General features: G+C 38.3%; 1 protein-coding gene across 6 annotated transcripts in view; it reads right to left on the bottom strand.

Annotated features, from left to right (window-relative positions):
- Rfx3 (regulatory factor X3) overlaps window positions 1-15733 on the bottom strand; it is a 261188-nt gene that overhangs the window by 90019 nt on the left and 155436 nt on the right. For all 6 annotated transcript variants that reach the window (XM_052187737.1, XM_052187747.1, XM_052187754.1 and 3 more), the window contains one exon: window positions 4234-4492. In XM_052187737.1, the coding sequence (XP_052043697.1) occupies window positions 4234-4492 (259 nt within the window). The remainder of the gene's footprint in view (window positions 1-4233; window positions 4493-15733) is intronic.

Here is a 15733-nt window from a genome sequence, read left to right as displayed (position 1 = left end):
TAAATACTAGTCATTACTATAAACTCTTGTCTCAATTCAGGAAAATTCTGTCTGCACAGAAGACTGGAGACACACCATTCTGTTTGTCATAAACTTCTAGTATATCTGTAGGGCAGGAAAGTCCTAAACCTTAAATGTGAAATTACTGCCTCTAATTCTCATCTTCTTGAGGCTGGAGCCACTGTAACTGACGGCTGAATGGAATATGAGTATAGAAATGAAGACTGCAGGCCAGTCCAAGCCCCACTTTGTTAAGTACTTTAAAACGAGCTTCCAGAAGCTACAGACAATTTATGAGTTTGTGCTGAAAGCAGAAGACTACTGGAATTGTCTGAGAGTTTCACTTGAAGGCTCAGTTAGTCATGTGTGCTTTTGCTCACATAGGTACTGTTTCTTAAATACTAACTTATACTAGGTGGGACAGTAAAAAGTCTAACATATACGGTTATTTATATTCTCAACTTTAAAATTATCTTCCTTCAGCTTAGCCTAAACAAAGCAATTTCCTTGTTATATGACTACATTGTTTTATATGCTTATACAGCTATGGCCCAAAGACTACCATTAAATATCTTCCCATAGGCAAGATAAATAGACCAATTGGCTATGTTTAATGTGACTATTTTCATAAATAAAACAAACCCATCTATATATTGATATAAAAAGGTTGTTGTTAGAGGCAAAAAAGAAATTATTTTTGTTATCATTTGTGTGAAAAATCTGTGTGAAATCAATTATTTTGCTTGTTAAGTTATTGAAATATTTCAAAATGAAACTTAAAAACTTGGTACCATTGAACGCTTCTGAGAAGACAAAAGAGGTTAGAGGTGAGAGGTGGTCATAGCATGCGTGTTATTTGACCTTTTCAATGAGGAATTTGAGTAATTCATATAAAAATTAAGTGAAAATTTTAAATATTCACAAGGGAATAAGGAGGCAAATTTTCTGGGGAGTTAAAAATACTTATTGTTTTGAAAGCGCATACCTTACCCTGGATTTATAGACACTGAAAGTCCAGGGGAAAAAACACACCTACAGTTTTAAAATGAACCCTTAGATTCCTCCAAATTATGACTTAATCTAAATTTTATTACACAGTAGTAGATAACCACTAAAGTTTCTTCCAAATAGTTATGGTATATTATATTTTACATTAACTAGAAAAGATATATAATATTACATTCAATATATTTTCCTTGTGCTTTCTGACAGGATCTAATTTTGCTAAAACCTTTTAAATGTACATAAATATTATTACACATAAATCCTAAAATTGTCTAGCACAGTCTTAAAATGCTTAACAGAATAGTATCTAGTTAAGAAGAATAAAAGCAATACTGATTATAAAACACAAAGATTACTTAACAGAGGAGTGATTCAGTTTCTTAAAACATACTGCTATTTACTGTTTGGAAAAAGCATAAGATACAATATGCTTTGTGGGGGTACAAAAACATCACTGTATTGACAAGATTTTGTTCTAAAAATGAATATTGTTTCACTATAACAGTTCAAAATTCTATAAATGAGGATGCTAACTAAAAATAAAAACAAGACATTCAAATAAAATGAAGAAGAAATGGTGATACAGTCAGAGGGCAGGAGTGCAGTAAGTCCAGACTTAGGACAATAACCAACTCCAAAGGTTAAGGTCTATGAAACAGCAACAATAGATCCCTAATTTAAATTAAATATAAACTAAAACACTTATTCACACTGCAACTTAGCTGGACTCCAACAAAACTGTTAATATTTGTTAAAAGTCTTAGTATCAGCAGAAAATGTCTTTTATATGTGTATATATAATAACATATATGCACATATAGACATATACATATATAATTTATAAGATACAATATATAATGGGCTCTAATTGACTACATGGTACAGTAAGTAAAAAGATTTTACTTACTTTATTTTCAACAAATAGGAATATTGACAGTTTGTACCATAATATAATATAAAAGTCATTACCATCACAAGCCAAATATGAATTATTATATCACCCTAATAAAGCTTTTTTCCATCTAAAGTTATAAAGCAAAGGTAATTATACTTGAAATAAAAGTTCTGCTGATAATCCAGAGATGACTGTAGTAGAACAAAAATGATTCCTGTAACAAGTTTTCAGCTGGGCAGCAGAGAGTCCCAGGAGATAGACTTTAAGTTCCATTATTATCCTTCTTCATTAGTGTGACATAGGAAGCTATTTGCACATTAAACTTTTCTTAGAAAGTTGTGCTATTCCTAATAATTTTAAATGAGAATATTTTCATACAGACACAAGTAAATTGTGTAAAAGCATCATCAATGAAGTCATGCTGAGGACCAAGGAAATGAGTCACGGTGTTTAGGTGGTCTTCCCAGCATAAACGATTCAAATGATCTCATATCAATGGAACAGAGTGAATTAATGATGTCCTATGCTTGCTGCTCTGCTCTCTATTAATGACACACTTGACTGTGGTTGTCCCTTGTTTTCCATAATGTTCATCAGATACCACATGTTCTTATATATAAAGATGTGTGTGTGTGTGTGTGTGTGTGTGTGTGTGTTGTTAGTCATTAATCAAGTTGTTACTGGGGATATTTATGGAGCTAAACCTGGCATGAAGGCAAATGGAAATGTGTGCACTAGCCGAGCAGGAAAGCATGGGACAACAGGCATGCTATTAAGTGTTGGGCAGTTTTCCTTCTGTGATGAATGTACATGTAGTGTTTTGCCTATATTTCCTAATTCTTTAGTACAGCACTTTGCTTTGTGGATACAGTGGCACAGCTAGAGAGGATATGTCTGAGTAGTGGCAACTTTAGTTTGCAATCAACATAAACATTTTTATGATGGAAAATTTAGAATTGTAAGATTATTAGAAGCCAGGGACAATACATCTTAAAAGCACTTTGAAAATATGTTAAAAATAGTGGGATTGCTTCAAGTACCTCTCCATTTAATTTGATATTGGCTGAAAAAAAAAATCCCTTTACACTCATAACAGCTGTTCTAATGTTAGGAAACACTGAATTAAAAATAGTGGATTAAAATTTGATTAGAAAAAGAGAAATAATGATGGAGGCATCCTTATTACAATGCACAGAGCACATCATGAAGAACCCCGCAGAGTGAAACAAACAAGCCTCTCACTGCTACCATCACCACCCCAACCCACCACTCCCTTCTTTCATTTCAAGAACAGGCTTCATGGGGACACCAAGAGGAAAGTGCCAACTTCATTCAGACCCCAGCACTCCCTTCCACGTGTCCTCAGAGCTCGGGCAGGGCTGGGGCAGGGCTCAGGACCACTGTCATGACGCCACTGAGCTACATCCCTGGCCTCACCAGTGTGACTAGTTCAGACAGTTCTAGAAGAAAAGTCAGTTCCGTTGCTGTCTAAGATGATCGTTCTTTTTTATGCATAGTTGAAGTTACAGCTTGATGGTACCAAATGGCACATAACTTCCTATATTTGTGACAGCATTTCAATAAATTAATATTCTCATACTGACATGTCATCCTTCTGTGTCAAAATGCATTGTTAAATTTAAATACTTGAAAAGTGCTATGTAAAGATGTGGCCTCATGCTATCATGTGATCAGCACCAACACAAGTGCCTCCTGTGTGAATCACCTGTTATCAGTGCTTCCCAGAGGCTTTGTGACCAGAGGGTCACACAACATAGCCCAGACCGGCTTCAAACTCCTGATTCTCATACCCCTGCCTCCCATGAGTTAGGATGACTGACAGGCATGTATTCACGCAATCATTTTAAGTTAAGTACTAATAGGTACTTAGCAATAGGTAAATCAAGCACATGTGGCTTACTCTTGTACAAGAAAACCAGGTTTTTTAATATATTAAATAAAATATAGTAAAAGTGGTATATAACTCTGGCTGGCCTTGACTTCCCAGCAATCATTTTGCCTCAATCTCTGTGTGTTAAAACTCTGGGCATGAGCCCCAAGCACAACAATGTCAGCATTTGCATTAGAAAACTTTATTTATCTAAATCCAGCTTTCTATTACTGATAAAAAAACTTCCTACTTACTGAACTGTGGCACACAGGTCAGTAATGTTCTTTCCATAATGCTGTTACAACTTCTAACATGTCAGGATAGGAAAACTGTTTCACACAATTTGCCCAACTCAAATTTATGTGATTTGTTTCTCTCCCTAGAGAAAAACTGTCCAATAGAAGCCACAAAAGCGAATGTAAATTAAAAGTTAAACACTTACTGTCGCTGGGGAGGCCCGAGTTGTGTGTGTCACTGAATGACCAGAATTCTCCATTGAATTGCCGATCAGATAGGTTCCTCCCGAGCTGCTGATGAGTTGTCCTCCTGTGACGCCCATCTGAATCCCACCAGTACCCACCATGCTGTGGGAGGACACCACGGTTGTAACCTGTGCAGAACTTCCTTGAGTATCAAAGTAATTTCCTCCAGTGTTTTGGCTATACATCTGTGTTTCTGTGTAGGGATAAGTTGTTGTTCGGCTTTAGAAGAAGAAGACAAAGGAGACATTTATTAGCTTGTTTATATGATGATTGTTCTCTTAAAACAAATATATTTTAAAATACACAAATAATACATAGCCTCTGAATCCTGTTAAAAGTTATATTTTTCTGTGAAATATTATTCCTACCAATGGTTGTATATCCAAACTAAATGTCTGTCTCTTTAAAGAGTACCTTAACTTGGTTTTGTTCTGCAGTAGATTTACCCACTATAGGAGCACATCTCCAACTAAGACTAGGTCAATTCCCTGCCAAGTCTGTTAAGCAAATTCCTTCTCATTGGAAACTTTAGGTATGTGCTAGTGTTAGGAAGACTAGGATCTGCAACGTGAGGGAGCTGGCTGACAATCCACCTCCCAGGCCACCTCATATCCCTGGATGACTAGTGATTATCCTTCATATCTGAAGAAGCGCCTATGGATTTCTTCCCTAACGCCAATGGATCTGGAGCTGACACACTGGGCAGCTCTGTCTGGTGGCTCCCCCTTCACACTCTTTATACTTAGTTAATGACTGTTCTGCTCTTCATGTACTTACTTTCCACTTCCCAAAAAGTCTGGTCAAGCCCCTGACCTTAGCATTTCAGTGAAATGGCTTTTAATAAGGTCACTTGTGACCAAATGTAAATACCAGGCTAAAAGGCTCCTGTCAGCCCTTGTCTCCTTTGACCTATCTGTAGAACGACACTGCTGACCACTCCAGGTTGCCCTTTTCTTCTTTGTCTGTTCTGATTAAGCTTATCTGAATTTTTTACTTTCAGTTGATGGCATCTTACATTATAAGATACTTTTACATTTCTTTTTATTTTGTAATATGTAAAACCTCACAAGACATTACAAAAGTATAGAAGCATAAAAATGTACAGCCACAAATACTTCACATGATTACATCTTTAAAAATTCAAAGGATAAGTTAACATTTCCAGTTCTTGCTATTCTCTAGCTCCATCCCACTGGAGCCAAGCCTGACTGTTGGGGAGACATCAAATCCTGTGGGCATCAACTGGTTCAGGGCTTTGTTTTCTACAGCATTTCATTTCATCTCTTTATGTTCACTGTTAACACTCAAACCCATTTTCTAATCTCCATATTCCTGGCTTGTTCAATATGCTAGTTTTTGTGGTAACTGCTTTTCTTGTTAATTTAACTTAAACTACAGGCCTTTATTATGTACTACATAACACTCATGTACTCATTTTATGCTATCTAGAGTTAAGAAACTTTATTTTCAAGTTCTAATTTAAGAATTTTAACATCTGAATTTCTAATAGTCAACAGTTATTTCTAAACACCCACATAACTCACTGAACATGGATATGTGGAGCTGGTGCCTACATAGAGCCTTGACCTCTATGCTCTGTCTTTGGTGTGGGAAGGAACTCTACAGGCTATGAAAAGAAAAATGTAAACACGAACCCAGCCACAAAACCTTTTTCCTACACTTAGTCCTGCCTGCATTTTAAGCTAAGGCAATATGGCACAGAACTCATGGGAAGTAGCCAACCAATTTGACTTACAGCCCACTCTATGAGACAGAACCCATACTCAACACTGCTTGGGCAACCAAGAACCAGAGACTACACAGACCAGAGACTTAAGAAAAGACCCTAAAAATGGATCAATAAAATGACTCCTAATGATAATTTGCTGTACTCATAGATCTATACCTTATTTAGTTATTATCAGGGAGTCTTCCTCCTATGGGAAGAGATGCAGACACCCATAGTCAGACATTACACATAGAGTTCTTAGAACACACAGCACTAAATCAAATCCCTTCCCATAGAGTCCAGGGAACACTGTTAAAGAGGAGATGGAAAGAATGTGAGAGCCAGAGAGGATGAAGGACACCAGGAGAACAAGGCTCTCTGAATCGTCTGAGCAAAGCTCACATGAGCTCAAGAGACTGAAACAGCACCACAGAGCAGACACAGGTCTGCACCAGGTCTTCTGTGTATATATTATAGCTTTCAGCTTTGTATTCTTTATGGGACTCCCAAGTGTGTGATGAGTGGGTCCCTGATTCTTGTGCCCACTCTTGGGGTCTTTTCCTTCTGTTGGATTGCCTCAACGTGCTGCTTTTTGCTTTATCAAATATTTTATTTTGTTAGGCTTGGTTGTAATCTTTAGAAGCCTGGCTTTTTTTTTTAAATGAGAGGCAGGAAGGGACTGGATTCAGAGCAGAGGGTGGAGGTAAGCAATTGGGAGGAAGAAAGGGAGTAGAAACCGTAATTAGGATATATTACATAAGAAAAGAATCTATTTCAATAAAAAGAACAAAGACAAACATCTATGCTATTGAGCACCCTCAGAGGTTTCTGCTCTTTTAGGTCCCTCTTCAGGGTAGAGAAGAGCACCTTCAAGTCCGGTGTTTGACATTAGAGCTAATGCTTCTTTTATGCAGATATAAGCCAGTAAATCCTAAGAATCTTCTTTTAAATAAAACATGGAATTCTACAATATGCCTTTCCATTCTCATAATCCTTAATTCACAAGGCCATTTATTATAGCTGCCTTCTAATTGGGTTTCCTTCTCAAACCTGGATCTCTGCCAATTTTCCTCCAATTTTGCTGCCATGGGAATTTTTCTAAAATATAAATATGGAAACAAAATTTTACTAAAAAATCTTGCCATGATTACCACTTTTAAAAGTCTTCCTTGCCTTCAAAAACTGCTCAGAACCTTTAGGAACCACCAGGACTGGTTTGCACATAATCTCAGAACTCAGTAATGGTCATGTTCTTAAATGCTTACTTCAATAACAGCACAATAGCCATTATTTTCCTCCAGAGAGTACCATTTTCTCTAGCCTTTTCACTTTGCTGGAGAGCTTTCTTATTTCTCCCAAATCTCTTCTTTCGTCCTAATCACCCTTAAAAGTTTAGTGTAGTAAGCTCCTCGCCTTAGATTTATTTTCTGCATCTTTGCTTACCACAACCACTTTGTACTGCTAAAATACAGCTTCCAATAAAGTGACTGCTAATTTACTCATATATCAGTACTTGCACGAAATTGTACCTCACTTCCATCTATAATCTTAACACAATACAGTTACTATTCATAGTGAGCACAATGAATAGCCTTTAACCTAAAACAATTTCTATTGGCCATAATATTCAACTTGATAAATTTCAATAAACATTTTTAAATAATTTGTTTAATCATGAGAAATTGTGTGAAGCTAAGATTTTTAGCTTTTCAATGAGAATTGTTAACCCATCACAATACTTGCAATTCATATAAATTATAGAAAGATAACTTTCACGACTCCTAATGACATTCTGCTCTAACCATAGATTTGTGCCTCACTCAGCCATCACCCGAGAAGCTTCTTGTAGTTGATGGGAACTAACACGAGACTGGATAAAATGCAGAGAGGGAGAGGCTTTGGATTACTCAGTACTAAATGAGACGTATTAATCAAACCCTCCCCTCAGGGCCCAGGCATCTGTATGGAAAAGAAAGCAGAAAGACTGTAAGAGCTGGGGGAGGGATGAATCCAAGGAAATAGTGTTTTCCAGACACAACAGGCCTGATGCACACCTGAACTCAGAGACTTTGTTAGCACTCATAGGGCTTGTACCAGATGTGGCCCCAGCAATGAGAAGTGGAAGTGGGCACAGGCTTGCACCCCTAACCAAGAAGCTATATACAAACAGTATCTGTTTGCAAAGAATATTTTTTTAAAAACTGAAAATTCCATTTAAAATATATGCAAAATTCTTATCATTGCTATAATTTCCCAAACTAGAAACCTTCTATATATAATAAAATAAAGATAACCATGTTGATTTCACATTTATATTAAAAGAAAGGAAGTTCATTGTTCATTTATGTCCACTGGATATAAAACAGCCTCATTTCATAATGTATAAATTAAGATGACCTGATGTTAGTGTAAACTATAGTCAAATGAGTTATTATAAATACATACAGGGCAATAAATACTGACACAAGTAAGACATGGCTTTGCTTCTGTTTTCAGGGTCTAAGATTGATAAGTGAGCATGTCCCCTATGGAGATGCTTTCCAAATTACAGACACAGTGACAGCTAAAGACAGCTCATGGTTGTTGACTACTATACAACACACTCTATGTAGTTGTAGAGGAATTTTAACGTAGCAACAAGGCTGCTCTGGCAAGGGATCATATCCCAAAACCTTTTAGGTCTATGTGATTTGGCTGGAGAACATATATACTCTGGAGTTACAGTATGGTCAGGCTGGAATATAGATAAGCGTTTAGTATATACCTTTAATCCCAAACAATAAAAATAAGGTTATTTTGTAGACAAAACCAGCCATGTTTGAGAGTGTCATCTAATTGAGGGTCAAACAAGGTGACAAATCAGAGAAAGCTTTGAGAGAATGAGTCAGAGATAAGGATATGTCCAACTCTCATAAGAACAGTAGAGAGGTGACTTTAAGAGAGCCAGGCAGAAAGAGAGGAGGCAGTTTTACTGGGACAGTTTTACAGAAACAGGTTGTTCACTGAGAAGCCTAGAGAATCCAGACAGAATCAGTCAGCTTGGAAAGGACATCGAGCCAGAATAGCTGAGTTGAACAGCCAGAGTTCAAACAGAACTAGAACTGGTGAGTTTATTCATCAGTAAGCCTCTGAGATGGCATTACATGTGGTAAATAAAAATTACTTTTACACTTTCATGTATTCTTTAATTTGTATGGTGATTCTTTGACTGATACAATTCATGTTTTGCACATTATCTGAATAAATAAATTTTTAGATCAGTTCAAAGGATTTCTCCAAAGGTAAACATTTATGAAACAAAGATTTAATACTCAAACTCAGCTTATGTTTTGAATCTTATGGAAAGAACTTATAATTTCATACACATAAATTATAACTATGAATAACTAAGAAGGAACCATTCTAAAGGTCAGTAACAGGTTCTGAGATTTTCTGTTGTGATTTAGAATTGCATTTCCTCAGTCACAACTCTTCTTACTCAGAGTGGGGCCCTCAGTGCTGAAGAAGGGCTGATAGAGAAGCCAGACACAGGTAAGAGAATACAAAGAAGCATGTGTTAAGCCCAGCAGTTTCATCAATATTGACATTGCTACTAGCACTTAAGAAAATATATATCAAGGAACTAGAGTCATTCCATCTTTCAGGTGTGCCTTCTTTATGAAATTCTCAATAGAGAACAGTAAGACATGTGTGCTGCAAATAAATACATGAAGTCTACATAACCCTCTGATCAGCATAAAAATGGAGCTGTAGAGAGCAAGTTACTGTAGTTTTCCCATTATCTTCTAGCTGGGAATGATTCATGGGCTAGAAGACAGTTACAGAACAAGAGAAGGGAACAGGCACCAAAGAGGACACAAAGCTACAGAGCACCATGCATGAACTGTAAGAGGGGCTTAGTTGTTTCATAGAGACATAGCAGTTAAGACAAGCCATGTAAGTAACTATAAAAAAACACAATTAGGAAAGGAGGGACATGAATTGTCTAAATTTGATCTTGATCTAATTATATGTGTGTGTGTGTGTGTGTGTGTGTGTGTGTGTATACACACACACACACACACACACACACACACACGACTTTCAAATACTGGGTTGATACCAGAAGTAGGCTATAATATTCTCACATTGATTTTAATCTTTGGGAAGCAAACATTACCTTATGAAATGGTATCTCCAGAGCCCAAATGAAACACAAGTAACACCTACAAGTCTTAATAAATTTAAATGGCTAAGCTCCTAAATAAATACCTAGAATATAACACCATCAACACCACTGCCACCACCTACTACTACTATTTGGTTTGTGTGCTTTTGGTGTTTATGAGACCATGTCTAACAGTGTAGTCTAGGCCTGACTGGACTCAATATTCTCCTGTCATAGCCTCCCATTTGCCAGGCAGGCGTGTGTCATCATACTCAGCTTTGAAGAATGAATTTTTTAAATACCAATAGAAAAGCAAACAATTCTTCTGCACTAGAAAGAATGGCTCTTCAGTTACCAAAATCAGTTTTTCATACTACACACACTGAACGCATCTTTCATTTCCCCTTCATTTCTTGCTTCAATATTATTTTCTTCAGGAACCTCCTAAACACATTCAAGGAAACATCTCAGTTATGGTCTGTCAGGTGTCTATTTCTTGACTAAACTTTACTGAAACAGCCAACTTTCTAGGCAGCTTTATGCACATTAGAAAGATGTCTTATGTCTATTTTGTTTGTCTCAGACAAATTGCCAAAGGCCAAGAGTTGTGAAAATGACTTGTCATATGATTTCTACAGCTAAAGCAAAGCCTTGTTATTATTCTCATATGTACCCAGTAATGGAAGTGGAAGCAGGGATATACATGTTTACTGGCAGAAGCTTCTTCAGAGCTCAATCTATGGTTCTACATACCAGGAGTCTCACCCTTTTAATTCAGTTAATTAGTGCTGCTTGGATCTCATCACACCTTTGGCACACACCATGGTTAAGCATGAGTCTGAATATTCTCTACTTGCTTATTCATTAGAATGACTAAGCCAATTGAGCTAAGGTTTAACCATTTTTATTCCCTTTTCCAGGTTCTAGTGTCTCATATATAAATCCATAATATAATATCTCTTAATTATGTACTTTGTATTTTATCAAGTTTTTGAATATCATGCCAATAATAAGACTTCCATTATAAAATCTATGAAGATTATGGAAGGAGGAAACTCAGAAAATAGCTTGTAAATTTCATACCATAAATCAAATTTAAAAATATAATATAGCAATGGGAAAATATCTAATGTTGTAAACTCACTAAAGATAGGCTTTCCTGCACAGTCTAATACTGTCAATGCAATACATTTATTTTCTTTGAATACTTACAAAATGGATCTAAATTTAACGGACTAGATGCTAATTTAATAAAAAATTATAAAGAGTTTAATAGGTATAATAGTGACTTTTAATAATTAGTCATTAAAAATTACAAGTTTTGTTTCTTTCTACAATAACTATGTACTGTATATAAATTTCCAGAAAGAAAGAAAGAAAGAAAGAAAGAAAGAAAGAAAGAAAGAAAGAAAGAAAGAAAGAAAGAAAGAAAGAAAGAAAGAAGGAAGGAAGGAAGGAAGGAAGGAAGGAAGGAAGGAAGGAAGGAAGGAAGGAAGGAAGAAGGAAGGAAGGAAGGAAGAAGGAAGGAAGGAAGGAAGGAAGGAAGAAAAGAAGAAGAAGAAGAAGAAGAAGAAGAAGAAGAAGAAGAAGAAGAAGAAGAAGAAGAAGAAGAAGAAGAAGAAGAAGAGAAAAGAAAAGAAAAGAAAAGAAAAGAAAAGAAAAGAAAAGAAAAAGAAAGGAAAGGAAAAGAAATCAGCATTCAAAAAACTTGAAATAAGTCAGCATCTGTAAGTCACTGAAAAGCAAAGTGCACTGGAGGCAAGATGCATGGCTTCCACCCAGCCGAGCTTCAGTTTGTTTGTTTGTAAAAGGGATGGAAAGAAATGATCTCAATCTTTCCAACTCTGATATTCTAAGCAGCTACATTTGAATGCCTTTCATCTTTGGAGAGATCAGAGTTTTTATGTGATAACACCAGAAGCCTTTCTCTAATTGTGAAGCGACATCCAAGTTCTTCTCATTCAAGGTCATTTCTCCCTCCAAGAAGGCTTCTTATGAAACCAGTAAGCTAGTGAGCTCTAAATGGGAAGTGGATGTCCACACCAGCTCCTGCGTGTGTTAGACTACGAATCAGTAGAAGCACACATGAAGAAAGTATCTTGTCCCCTTAGTTACACAAATTCCATGAACTCATTTCGTCTAAGGAAGAGGATTTTAAAGATAATAAGAAAACCTAATTTCACCAGCAAATTCTGAAATTTAGCTGTGTTACTTAAGGAGAAAAAGAATAACTTGAAGTGGTTTCTTATTAATCATTTGAATGTAGATAGGAGAGGTAAGTATATTAACCATAGGAGTTTCAAGGGTGATGCTTAGAAAATTGAGTTCCATTCTTTTTTCATGTTTATGGATTTTGAATAAATTACAAATGTCAAAAGTGTCATCTTCCAAAGTATACTACGTAAAAGTTTTAGAAATACTCAGTCTTTTTATTTTTAAATACTGACTTTCTTTTCTCCCAAATACAAGACTTTTAAAACCTCAATAGTTCTATTACGAACTGGGCATCTTCATGAAGATTGTTACAAGTTTTTCTCCATTTGTGTAAGCACAGAATGCTTTTAAGGGACGCATACTTTGTAGAAGGTAGTTTAGGAATATCTTCCTTTTGTTGATGATAAATGTACTATCTCGACAGGCGGCGGCGGCGGTGGTGGCAGCAGTAGCTGGTCCAGCTGAAGGGCCATCAGCGGTGGAACCAAGGCGACACAGGGTCCAGTTAGGCCCTGCGCCCACGACCACTGACCTTCGCTGACCAGCCGGGCAGCAAGCAGCTGCGGTTCTGCGGAGCGTTTCCCTGCACGGAAGCCACTTCAGAACTCGGCTTCCCGCCAGTCAGGAGAGACTCACCTCCATCTTGATTCCGGGCTCCAGTGATCGGACAGACTGAGGTACACAAACATAATCCTAGGCCCAACACCGCAGGGGTCTGAGCCTGACGGGCATTGGCCTGCACCCAGGCCCTGGGCTGTTCGAGTGGCCATCAGGGCGCCAACCCAGCCAGGAGTTTTTTTTTGCCCTGGCCGGCGCACGCGCCGCCATTTTGCCTACAGGACCCAGAGTGCTCTGGAGGGCAGAGACTGCTAACAAGCGTAGCCTGAGGCTAACAAAACGGGGGTCTAGGCCCCAAAAGGCACAGGACTGACCCCAAGAACTGGGCGGCTTGGTGGGCCATCTGTGTGTCAACCCGCCCAGGAGGTTATTAGCACAACAGACTCTCCCGGTGCTTTCCGGGAGCGCAGACGCGCACGCCCGCCATCCGGGTCACCTGGCGGACCCAATTAACAGTCATAGCCCTAGGGGAACTTTGCTCGGACCTTGGCCTCCCAGGCCTTTGCCTGGACTCAGGGCCTGGGCGACAAGGCTAACCTATTGTGCGCCAGCCCGGTTGGGGAAATCGGCTGCCCAGCGGAGTGAGCGGAACACAGGGGAGGTCACAGCAGCATACACCTTCGGAGCTCCCTGGGGGTGCACACGGGTTCCATCTGGTCCACAGACACAATCTGGGGCAAGGCCTCAGGCAGAAGCCCTCAGGTCAACTCTCTCCGCTTCAGATCAGCCTGGGCGGCCCCACCACATCTCCAGGTCCCTCAAGAGGCTAGTGGGGGCTTCCGGGCGGCCAGCTGGGAGAAGTCGGTGTGCTCCAATAAATCCTGCGGGCCCCAGCGGGAGCCTTCAGGTGCCTGCTTCGGGATCTGAACAGCCTGGACAGCAGCACCCTGTCTACAGGCAGTGCAGGGTGTAAGCTGTGCACCAGAGGCCAACGGGGAAGGGGCAGCTTGCACTGCTGAGTCCAGCACTGACAAGACCAAGTAACACCAGTGAGAGCTAGATGGCAAAAGGCAAACGCAGGAACGTCACTAACAGAAATCAAGGCAATATGGCAACATCTAAACCCAATTCTCCTCTACCAGCATGTCCTGGATACCCCATCACACCAGTAAAACAAGATTTGGATTTAAAAATCACTGGTCATGATGCTGGTACAGGAACACATGAAGGACATACTTAAAGAAATTCAGGAGAAAATGGATCAAAAGTTAGAAGCCCTTGCAAGGGAAACACAAAAATCATTGAAAGAAATCCAGGAGAATACAAAAGCCAACAAGGAGGAAATGCAAAAAACACTTAAAGAAATACAGGAGAACTTTGGTCAACAGGCTGAGGTCATGAAAGACGAAACACAAAAATCTCTTAAAGAAATACAGGAGAACTTTGGTCAACAGGCTGAGGTCATGAAAGAAAAAACACAAAAATCTCTTAAAGAATTACAGGAAAGCACAAACAAGCAAGTGAAGGAACTAAGCAAAACCATCCAGCATCTAAAATCAGAAGTAGAAACAACTAAGAAAACTCAAAAGGAGACAACTTTGGAGATAGAAAGCCTTGGGAAGAAATCAGGGGACAGAGATGCAAATATCAACAACAGAATACAAGAAATAGAAGAAAGAATCTCAGATGCTGAAGATTCCATAGAAACCATGGACTCAACAGTTAAAGAAAATGCAAAATGCAAAAAGCTTGTAACCCAAAATATCCAGGAAATCCAGGACACAATGAGAAGACCAAACCTAAGGATTATAGGCATAGATGAGAGTGAAGATTTACAACTTAAAGGGCCAGCAAATATCTTCAATAAAATTATGGAAGAAAACTTCCCTAACCTAAAGAGAGAGATGCCCATGAATATACAAGAAGCCTACAGAACTCCAAACAGACTGGACCAGAACAGAAATACTTCCCGTCACATAATAATCAAAACACCAAATGTTCTAAACAAAGAAAGAATATTAAAGGCAGTAAGAGAAAAAGGCCAAGTAACATATAAAGGAAGACCTATCAGAATCACAGCAGACTTTTCACCTGAGACTATGAAGGCTAGAAGGTCCTGGGCAGATCTCATGCAGACTCTAAGAGAACACAAATGCCAACCAAAACTACTATATCCAGCAAAACTCTCAATCACCATAGATGGAGAAACTAAGATATTTCACGACAAAACCAAGTTTACCCAATATCTATCCACAAACCCAGCCCTAAAAAGGATAATAGGAGGACAACACCAATACAAGGAGGGAAACTTCACCCTGAAAAAAGCAAGATAGTAACCTTTCATCAAACCCAAAAGAAGTTAAGCAATCAAATTTAAAAAATAACGTCAAAAATGATAGGAAGTAACAATCACTATTCCTTAATATCTCTTAACATCAATGGACTCAATGCCCCAATAAAAAGACACAGACTAACTGACTGGATATGTAAACAGGACCCTACATTTTGCTGCTTACAGGAAACACACCTCAGGGTCAAAGACAAACACTACCTTAGAGTAAAAGGCTGGAAGACAATTTTACAAGCAAATGGTCTCAGGAAACAAGCTGGAGTAGCCATTTTAATATCAGACAAAATTGACTTTCAACCCAAAGTCATCAAAAGAGACTCTGAGGGACACTTCTTGCTGGTCAAAGGAAAAATACAACAAGAAGAACTCTCAATCCTGAACATCTATGCTCCAAATGCAAGGGCACCCTCTTTCATAAAAGAAACTTTATTAAAACTCAAAGCACACATTGCACCTAACACA

This window comes from Apodemus sylvaticus, chromosome 1, assembly GCF_947179515.1.
Source record: "Apodemus sylvaticus chromosome 1, mApoSyl1.1, whole genome shotgun sequence".
NCBI classification, from domain to species: Eukaryota; Metazoa; Chordata; class Mammalia; order Rodentia; family Muridae; genus Apodemus; species Apodemus sylvaticus.
This window is presented reverse-complemented; position numbering and strand designations above follow the sequence as displayed.